This window comes from Gymnogyps californianus, chromosome 7 (assembly GCF_018139145.2).
Source record: "Gymnogyps californianus isolate 813 chromosome 7, ASM1813914v2, whole genome shotgun sequence".
In the NCBI taxonomy this organism is placed as follows: Eukaryota; Metazoa; Chordata; class Aves; order Accipitriformes; family Cathartidae; genus Gymnogyps; species Gymnogyps californianus.
Genome location: NC_059477.1, coordinates 2,030,895 through 2,041,893, shown reverse-complemented (window position 1 = coordinate 2,041,893; position 10,999 = coordinate 2,030,895). Strand labels below are relative to the sequence as shown.

Below are 10,999 nucleotides of genomic sequence, written 5' to 3'. Positions count from 1 at the left end.
TGTTGGTGATAACCTCTCACCATAAAAGTTTGTAAGTAGGTGGCTGGGCAGGTGCCGTTGGGATACAATTTGCTCCTCCCAGGCATTCAGGGCTCTACATCACTGGTGGAACTTTCTTTCACACACAGTTTCTGCATGCTTATTTTCAAGCCTGGTGGGAAAGCTTTGCCCTTATTGAGAACCTGCCCTCCAAAAAGAGCAGCCAGCTTCATCACTCGCACTGTCTCCATATCGGTAGTTTACAACATAGCATTAACTTAATGGAAATTTTCAAACAGCTCAGGAGAAGGTGATGCACAGCAACAGACCTGTTGCTCGTGTAACCTCTGAAAAGGCTGTCAAATGAACACTAGAAGAAGATGCGTCCAAGCTAGACTGACAGATGAAGAAAGACAGTCATGCATGTCTCGTTTGCGGCACTTACAGACATCTGCTTCAGTCTTTAATATCCACTCAGCAATCTTTCCCACTCCTGACTCCATGTCCTTTTGAAAGACCCCTTGTGAGCAACTGCTACTCCTTTTCCTTCATTTGAACATATATAAACAGTTAGAGTGAACCAAGTGGCACTAGAGACTGTCCTGGTAAGAGGATTGGCTCTGCCACTTCCAACAGACGCACTAAACATACTTATGTGGACAAAAGGGGAGGATATTAGGGCTTTCTTCTACACTACTCTGTTTCAGGGGTACTCACAATTTGCAATACTTGAATATCCCTTTCCTGCTTTCGATCTGCTATAGAATATGCTGTACTTGATTCAGAGACCTGGTTGGTACCCAAAAACTTGAATGGGAATTTACAGAAGACATCCACGCCCAGAAAAGCTTAAAACTTAATTAAATAACAGATTTACAATCAAGGGAGGATACAATTTTAAAAGGCTTTATTTTGGGGGTTAGATATTGACACCTTGACATAACGGCAGAGATGTAAATGAATCAATCTGGCAGATGGATGTGACAGAAAAAGAACTGATGAACAGCTAAAATCTTAAGTCCTATAACCTTCAATGTGGAAGAAAGGAGAATGGGTATATGGAAGTATGGGCGGACTGTCCATGAGACAGCTGGGAAGGGAGGACACCATGGGGCAGGCAGAGAGAAGACTGTGCTTATGGGTGTTCCTCAGTCTACGCTTTCAGAGCAATATAGCCAAGTCCTCTGAGCCTGGCTTTGGTTGCAGGGACAGCTACGGAGATGGACATGGCATAAGAAACTTAGATGAAACGGAAGCTAACAAGTCTGGCTCCTGTTGGGGAGGAAAGTTTGCAACTCACCAAAATTCAGGTGAGCTTCAGTTCAACAAAAGAGCTTATAATTTGCATGAAAGTTACATGTCACTTAAATTCTCATATCTGATAAGGCTTTAGATTTGCCAGGATACAATATAATCTCAATGCTGGATACTAGGAAATAACATTTCTGCATCATGCAGGATTTCTCAGCTTTCTATCTTTAAATACCAAGGTGTTGTCAGTTAGGTTTTAATGTATGGAGGTTTAAACATTTATGTTCTTGCCTTTTCAATAAAAACAAAATAAAATTTTATACCTGAGACAGCTTTTTCTTCTGATCACAGTTTATCCCTCCAATAAAAACCATGTTTGGCATCACTGGTCTCGGGAACTCAAACACAAAATCATATCTCATCAGCCAAACAGATCCATGGCTTAGAAGGTCTGTAGCTGTCACTTTCTTTTGAAAAAGCTCGTATGCAAGTTCTTCAGATTGAGCGAATATAGGCTTACAGTAAACAAACTCCAGCATATGGACCAGCACGTTCTTCACACGTTGAGCAAATGTCATGCTATCTGAATTACTTAGGAAAAGTCTGGGGATATAGGAAGGAGGGTTTGGACACTGGGTAGCTTCAGAATCCATACCGCAAGGAAGTCCCCGCAAAAAGTAGACAGAAGGAACTGAAAGATACTCAGCAATTATCGGTCCGCACATCAGAATTGGATCCGTGAAAACCACATCAAATTTGCTGTCTCTCAAATACTGCATCATGTCTTCGTTGTGCAAAAGGCTCTTACAGTTGGTGAAAAAGAACCTGTAAACTTCTAACATGTGTTGATACATTGTAATAATAATATTCAGAAAAGATTGTTCAATAAAATGAGCATTAATGAATGACCTGAGCGCAACAGCTAAATGTTCCTCTGCGTAAGGTATCGGATATACTTTCACTGTATAATTCTGAGGCTCCTTCAGCTTCATATACAAACTTGTTGACGGTACAACCACAACAACTTCATGTCCATTTTGCTGGAGTTTCCCCACTACTGGGTGCATGCTGAGCCAGTGACTTCCATCCTGAGGTATCACCAGGATTTTTCCACCTTCAGCAAAGATTAAAGATGATGTCAGAAGAAGAAATATCCCAGTACGTTGGTAAAGACACTGAAATGGAAGAGCCATTTCAGTGGAAGTAAACAAGAGAGTTCTGCTCTGGAGGCATCCGACACAGTCCTTTATATGAAGGTCCGTGCAAGCTTTAACTTTTCTGCAGGGAACTTATTGACCACAGAAATAAATATTTAACTTCCCAATATTGTCCTGGTTATCCTTCAGTACTGCAATTGCTCATATAACAGGGAAGGGGAGCACACACTTCTTGAAAAAAGATGTCCCCCTTTGTACTTTTGGTCAATTTTTAAGCTTGGAAGTATGTCAGCACGTTCCTTCCTTCAGGAAACTAAGACCAGGGATGTCATCTTGTAATAATAATTGTGGTTAATACCATTGACTTGGTAAGTATCCACTGAGAAAATAAGCCTGGTTTTGCTTCCCAAAGGCAACCTTTAAAATACACCCAGCAGAATGAATGGAAATTGCAACACAATTTCTTTTATGGACTAGCGTAACTGAGAACACCTAACCAGTATGTAGAAGGCTGATGTTAAATTCCCACCTCCTGGAAGCAGTCAAACCTGCGTGTTTTATGAATATATCACAGCTACCAGGATGTCCCATGCAATCCCAAATCTGAGGAGGAGAACAACAATCCTGTTTGGCTTTTCTCCCCATGGTACTAGACAAAAAAAATGAACTAAATGATGGGTTCAGGGCAAGTGAAGGGAAGGGAGGCTGGCATAGACCTTTTGGGACACAAAGAAGGAGCCTTGGTCTTTGGTCACTGTCCTGAAAACCCTTTTTACAAATTTTGAGCAAGTCAAAATTTAGGAGGAGATATGATATCTTTTACTAATCCCACTGATAACACACACACGGAAAACCCCAACAAGCAAACTAGGCTTCTGAGCTCTCCTCCTTTCACAGATACAGGTGGTAACATAAGCAACCACATACAGGTGTCTCCTGGACCTCTTCAGCTATGAGCCCTGACAGAGCTGCAAACTTGCCTTTCCTCTTCCATGTTCCCTTCTGAGCAGCAGCCCAACTTTGACAAGAAGAGAGATCCTCTCGTGATTAAATTAGCCAGGAACTTGGTAGTTGGACCTGTGGGTTTGAATCCACTGACAGGGAGGCACAAGCTGTCCCTAGAGTTCATGTTTCCTGAGGGAGGAACTGATTGCTGGGCCTTATACAAAAACTAGGCGGTAATACCCCAGCTTGGGTTTCCAAAGAAAGCTCTGCTAGGGTGATGTGACCCCTTGTTTGCTGGCATTCACTGCTATCTTCTGGAAACCTGCAGTGAACTGAGGCCCTCAGGGCTTTGCTGGAGGAATGTTTTGTCTTTATGCAAGTAAAGGCAATGCCAGACCAAAGTCTTTTGGGTGGTGCTAAGGAAGAGGTCCTTGTGAAGAAAAGAGCTGATGCAAAACTATCAGCAGCACAAAGTTTTTCCTATTCTTTCCTTTTATAAGTGGTGGTGGGATTCCCAGCATCTTCAGTACGGAGAAACAAACCCTTACAGCCTTAGGCAATGGGGTTTGTTTCAATAGACACCCAAAGGGTGCTAGCACTGCTCTGCGTAGCTCCACACTGTCATGCTGACATGGAGGAATCACCTTTAGACATGGAGAACTGATTTCTAGAGAGGGCCAAATATAGGGGAGTGAGAGGCGGAAGACAGTTTTGTAACGCACAGACTGAAAGCGTGAGACTGAACAGATTTACGAATAATTCTGATTAAATGCTGGAGATTTGGAGAGAAAGAGTTTATTGCAACTGCTGTGACAGGAATTGACCAAATCCATTTGGAACTTGCTGCTTGGTGTGTTTTTTACTCTGCACTTGGATATGATTTTCAACAGCAAAATTAGCTGGCTGAAAACAGCCAATACAAAGTTTGTCTTCCAGTGTCTATAAGAGAACAACTCTCTTGCTAGTATGGCTACATTTTCTTATGGACTCAACAGACTCTGGACTTTTTGTACCAGACCATCAGAGCAAAAACTGTGGAAAAGGTGAGGCAGCAACAGGAAGGACAGAATTTAAAAAAAGAGAAATTAGAGGTAAACAGAGAACAGACAAACAGACAAAGAAAAGATGAAGTTCTTAGGTTAGCACAGAATCAGCTGAAGGTCAGATCTAAGCTGAGTAATTATTATTCAGAAAATTAACAGACCGGCTCATTTTTCAAAATAACACGGTAGGTTTACATGTGTTTGTTGTTCATTATGCAGTAGCACAGGGCACCTGGACCGCTTTCAGGTTTGAAGGGTGTGGTGTTCGTTACCGACTCCTGTTGTATGTGCAGACGAGCACCAGAGTAGTTTGATGAACAGAGGTCTCAAAGAGTGAGAGCCATGTGCCAGCTTGGAGGAAAGGCTTCCCCACTGGATACTGAAGGCCATAAATTTTATGTTAAACAAGTCTGAAGCTTGGGTGACCCAAGACTGCAGATCTGTCTTCCTCTCAGAAGTATCTCTTGCGATAAGGCTTGTGCGGGTTACTCCAGGGTGTCTCTTTGACCTGGCAAGGAACGTTGCAGCGATGAAGCAGCGCTGCGCTGGCATGCAAGCAGCTCTGAGGAGTTGAGATTGCTTGGACCCTAAGCCATAACTATGTTGAGGGGTTTGGGTGCAGGTGTGCTTATGCCTCACCCTATGATTGCTTCAGCTGGAAAAGGTACTAAAATTCTCCCAAACTGCTTATCTCTGAGTTGGACTGGTTGTGATGCCTGGACTTTTTCTAACCTGAGCAGCAAACAGTGAGTGGCACTAAGGGAAGAGGATAGCAAATGGATACCTCAGCAGCTACTCGTTATATGAGCAGCGCTAAAACTAGAACTAAAACCAAATGTTTGTTGAGGCAGCCTGGAAGTGTTGGTTTCATCTACTGGATTTGTTTTCCTGTTGTTAGATGAGATTGCTCACCCCCTTACGCTCTGGGTCTTGCAAGCAGGAAAAGGTTACTCAAATGCAAGAGTGTGTGGATGATGTAATTTGATTTCCCAGGTTTTGGGATGATGGATCAGGCTTATACATGGAGGAATCCTTGTGTAATTGAACCCAGTCCTTTTTCTGATGCTAAACAGTGTCAGGCAAATGCAGGTTGGTAGCTGCTGCCATGAACCTGCCTGATTCCCCCCTTACGTTTTATGTAGCTACGGAGATACACTGGCATTTGCCTGCACAGGATAAGACAGTATGTAGTTTGGCTAGCATGACTTCAGAGGAAAAACAAGCCATAAAAGTGATTATATGTTGACTGCAAGTTGGAAAGTAATCTTACTCTAATCTTTGGAAAGTAATCTTACTCTAAGTCTTTGCAAGAGCAAAAAGCAGCAGGCAGCTAAGCAAATCACAGAACACAGATCATTTCTAGGGCAGCCCTTTCCTAAGCTGTGAGTAGAAATCATATGAAAATCATAGTATGTGATTCTGCAATTAATGACTGTATCCTAACAGAAAGGCAACATTTAAGGCTGCCCAGGTAACTGTAATTGGAATGTTTCCTAACTTTGGTAGGGCAATGTGTTTGATATTTGTAAATATAATACTCTCACAACCTTTCTAGATTTTTGTGCATAGACCTGTCAAATACTGTACCTTTAGACTCACATTAGAAAAGGTGTTTTAATTTAGCCAGAAGACAAACTTCCCACGGAAAGGGAAACTAAGGCAGTAATTCCATTTGATATGAGGGAATTTTTGTCGAAAGAACTGTGTTTTACAGCTTCCTCCAGTATCTCCTCTTCAAAACATGGGAGGCACAGGGATGTGGACAAGAGCAAACTGAAGAGGACAGTGAGATGAGCTGTTTGGTTAGAGCAGCCATTTCAGGTTGATACATATTGTGCATTGAAGATGTACAATGCATGACGGTTAAACGTTCTTTTTCAAAAGTAGCGCTGCCTTTACTTGTCTGATGTTGTGTATTTTGCCATTGCAATATAAGACAGATGAACAGTGCTGTCAGCTTTAAAGGTGCTCAACATCCTTTACAAAAGCATAATAAACAGATGCTGACGTGATATCAGGCTGCTCTGAACTGCCACTAGGTTTATCAACACCTTGAATATTGCATGAAAAAAAAAGACCCTAGTATTTGGTTCATGAACAGAGTGATGACTACTGCTTCAGTGCTGAAAATGAAGAGTTCCCCTGTAGCTGTACTAATCTTAGCTACCCATGTTAGCAAATTAAGAGTACCCACAGACATGACAGGATCCCTTCTGAGGTCACACGAAGCGATGTTTGGGTTGTGCAGGCTTTTGAAAAGTGTGTCTCTGTGTACCAGGTATGTGTGCGCGCTTTGGTACTGCCTACTGTATTCTTTGGCTTCTTGCCAAAGTCTTTGAATTCCAGTTTAATTGCATATTTCAAAGGACCAGTTAGAAACGTCTCCTTATCAGAGCTTCCCAGATGCTGCTGGCTCTGGCAGGAGGGTTTCAGAACAGGACCTGTATTCTTAATCCTTGTGCTGGAGGGACAAACCACAGGGTCTTTATTCAGTTACACTTCTCCTTTACTTGAGTAACTACCTACTTAAATCCGGCGTTATTTTAATGTTTTAAGTTAACCAGTTGTTTAAATAAGTAATGGGTGGTTTAGGTTTAAAAAAACAGGAACAACTTTGAAAGGTTGCTATAGCTTACATTTCTGAACTTTGCTTTGATCAAATCATATGAACTTTGTTTTTACGAGCTGCCCAAAAAAAGCAACTTTGCATTAACTTTGGCTAAAGATGAGATATTCATCGAAGTGTCTCAGGGCTCACAGTCCGAGTTCATTTGCCGTGTCCCCCTAATGAGCGACCACTTACCGTGCCAGCCTTCAGGTACTTCTGGAGTCATTAGAGGATGACACTGGCACAGGACATCTGCTCAGTCAAGATACTGGGTCTGATCTGCAAACCTCCAGACACACTGGGACTTGGCAACTGGATTTAGTGTCTGTTAATGAATATGTAATTGCTGCTGAGACAGATGCCTATGCAAACTGCAGGACAAGAGGAAATCCAGCCTGAGGCAGCCAGTGCAGTTATCTTAGTCAATGAATAAGTGCTGTTTGTGTTCCCCCAGGCCCAGTCCTGTGGTCCACATGTTCTCCCACTCCCCCTGAGACTGCAGGTTGTGGACAATGCTTACAGCTTGGGAAGGTCAGGGAATTTGGGATTTAATTCCCAGCTCTGTGCTGGATAAGACACATATGCCCAGTTCTGCAAAAGCACGAGTTCCTCAGCACCCTGATGCCTTCAGCTCCAGAGCAGGTACTCCATGGGGCCACGTCAGATGCTGCAGGAAGGAGCCCTCTTCTGGAATGAGGCCACAATGCCTGATTTCTCTGCCTGTGGAAAACTATGGCAAGTGGTGTAACAGAAAGGTCTGTGGCTTAAGCTCCTCGTCTGAGAAAAGAAACCGCATTTTGAATCTCTTGTTCTGTCTCTCTTCGTCTGAGAAAAGAAACCGCATTTCGAATCTCTTGTTCTGTCTCCCTTTCCTAGTCATCCTAACTTTTTGTTTTCTTGTCTGTTGAGCAATGGGCTACCGGGTTTTGGAAAACTATCTGTTCTTATCATATGATTATATTTCTGAACAGTAATGATCAACCCAGGGCTTACCACTGTGTATGGATAGGTAGATTTTTTTTCTCCCATATGACTCACTTCATTTTTGTTTACACTCTACTGCATTATTGCCTTGTTGCTGGGCACTGTTCAAAGTGAAATAGGAGAAATTCCTCTGCTGTCTGTAGAAAATGTATCTAGAAAAGGTATCTGAGACCTTCAAGATAGAAAAGTAAAGACTTATGTCATGCAATCAGCAAGAATTTGCCTCTTAAATCTCAAACTACGAAGTGCCACTCTCTTGAGCCTAACGTGAGAGAATGCCTTATTTATAATATTAATCTAATATTCCAATTTATAATATTATTCTTTATTTGCCTTATTCTTTAGTGGACTCTGCATAAGCCTGTCAAAGAGCATAAAAGAAATCTGAAAGACGAAAGAAAAAAAACCTTCAGCTCAAAGATATTGTACTACAATTGTGCAGTGATACTGTGCGACCACAATTCAGAAGTGAGGGAGTAATTTCATAGGAAAGAGATTTGTGTCCTGCTTTGTGCCTGGAAAGAAATGTCTAGTGCTATTAATTGTTTTAGAGTCTATATGGTAACTATCAAAATAGATTTAAATTTCTAGATTAGCTTTAAAAAACTTGCAGAACAATTCTGGTAAAAGCAAATGTCAAGAAATAGGTATGAAAACTTATCTGAGTTTTGCATACAAGTGTCTTTCACCAATACACTATTTTAGATTAATTCTTCACATTTCAACATGACATTTATGTTTCACCATGATCTACAAACAGAAATAACTTAACATAGACAGCCAGTTTGGAAACCATATGTCGTGAAAACACAACCAAAGCAAATTAACTCACTTTGCTGAGCCTAGAGTTAAAAATAAAAGATGACTCTCAGAGCATGGTCTTTGGGTTTTTGGTCAGGTGAAAGAAATATATATCAGACTCCATGAAAATGAAATCAAAACTGTGTCTGATTGGTGAATAATATGCATTCACTGAGGACAGTAATTTCTAGCTGGCAGATGAAGTCCATTTTTTGTTGGACTTGTCAGAAAATCCTCATTAATTTAAATAAGTCATTTGCCTCCATCAAGGTAATTTGATTTCAGCCTGCAGAAAACAACTGCCAAAACCTGGTTGTATTAAATCATTACCAGAAATAAAAAAATTCAATAGCACTAAACTTCCAGAAACGATGTAATCACATTACACTGGAAAATGTATAATTTGAAGGAAAAAGAACATACCTTAGAGAGTGGTTTCCTCTGAGCACAGTTTATACCTCCAATAAAGACCATATTGGGCATCACTGGTCTGACGTACTCAAACACAAAGTCAAATCTCAGAAGCCAAATGGAGGCAGAGTTCAGGAGGTCTAGCAGGGATACATCTCTCTGAAGAACTTCAGAGGAAAACTTCATTGCATCTTCGTAGAAACCATTACAGTACACAAGCTCCAGGAGGGCAACCAGTGCATTTTCCACTCTCTGGAAAAAAGTCATGTGGTCCGAGTTGAAGGTAAATAGTCTCGGGATGTAGGACAGAGGACTTGGGCACTGCGATGCTTCATAGTGTAAGCTGCAAGGAAATCCTCTCATGAAGAACACAAACGGAAGAGAAAAATAATTAGCAAGTGTTGCTCCGCATATAAAAATGGGGTCTGTTAGGACTGCATCGAAGCGGCTTTCATTCAAGTACTGCAGGGTCTCCTTGCTGCTGAACAGGTTCTTGCACTGAACAAAGAACTTACGGAAGACGCGCACTGAGCTGTTGTATAGTGCTAGAGCGTTCAGTGGGAAAGGCAGGTCCTTCAGGTGAGCGGCAACGTACTCATGAAAGGCACTATTCAGCTCTTCTAATGTGTAAGACACTGGGTGTATTTTCACAGTGTATGCCTGCGTCGTTCCCATCTGCCAGCTTACTTCTGGTATAAGCACCACCACTTCATGTCCTCTCTCGGTGAGCTTTTCAACCACTTGCCGCATGCTAAGCCAGTGGCTTCCATCCATGGGCACCACGAGGAGTTTCCCTCCATCTGAGAGGCCAGGCAGGAGGACGATAAAAATCCAGGCCCAGCAAAGCCTCAAAGTCATGTTCCTGTGGTCAGAGCACAGACTGTAGAAGAGTCTTCTCCTTCAGGCAGTAGCTTGAAGATGGTTTTGAAGGAAGCCGATCGGTTTATCTGTTGAGTTGTGCTGCTTTGTCATAATCTTCTAGTTAATGATTCACTACTTTGGGTTGTGGATGGTTTGGGTTTTTTTTTCTCATTACTTGCAAAGCCAAATGTGGTGACCCTTTCCTGTGCTGAGTCATTGGAGTTCATCAGTGTTCAACGGAGAACTAGCTCCTCAACATGCTAGTCAGATTTCTTAGGACTTCTCTCTTGATCGTTGATGTGTCCTGTCTTACGCCTTGGCCAGGACCAAGGAAGGCAAGTCTGGTGTGAAAAACTCCAACACCACAGTAACAAATGAAAACAGCCTCAACAGATTTCATTGTGGTTGGAGACACGGATGTTCAGATAACTTCTCTGAGGACAGAACAGGAGACCCTCAGGATAAGGGGAAAGGGTAGATGAACCAACTCTTCAGAGCTCGCAGGAATCTCCACAGTCTACAATGACACCAAGGAGAGACACTGAGAGAGGCTGACCTGGCAGGTGAGGCAGAGATCTGTGAAGCTGAAGCCCAGGTTCTTGCTTCAGAGCAGTAATGCAGTTGTTTCACAGCCTACGAGATGGCCCTCAGGCAGCTGAAAACTCCTCACCACTTGCCTATACATCAAGTAGAGGCCAGACATAAGACGTATACTAAATGTGTTTTAAGGACTACTACTCCCTGCATGGCTTGAGCTGTTCAGTAGAGACTCAGGCGTGAGCCCAGGTATGGGACCTGACTGAGCTAATGAGCAGCTTCAGCGCAAGCGTGGGTTTGCAAGAGCCATCAGCTACACAGCATTGCTTTTGACATTATCGATGCTGAAAAGATGAGATGCCTAAGTAGCACCGTGACATGGAAAAATAATGAAACGTAGGATATTTAGAGCCATGCAGTCC

The 10,999-nt window shown here is 42.3% G+C and overlaps 1 protein-coding gene across 1 annotated transcript; it reads right to left on the bottom strand.

Annotated features, from left to right (window-relative positions):
* Positions 1-8,301: 8,301 nt before the first annotated feature.
* LOC127018364 (UDP-glucuronosyltransferase 1A8-like) lies at positions 8,302-10,037 on the bottom strand. The gene is made up of 2 exons (XM_050899955.1): positions 9,192-10,037; positions 8,302-8,328 (listed from the first exon to the last, which is right to left on the bottom strand). The coding sequence occupies exons 1-2, from the start codon at positions 10,035-10,037 to the stop codon at positions 8,302-8,304; spliced, it is 873 nt and encodes a 290-aa protein (XP_050755912.1).
* Between the last annotated feature and the right edge of the window lie 962 nt (positions 10,038-10,999).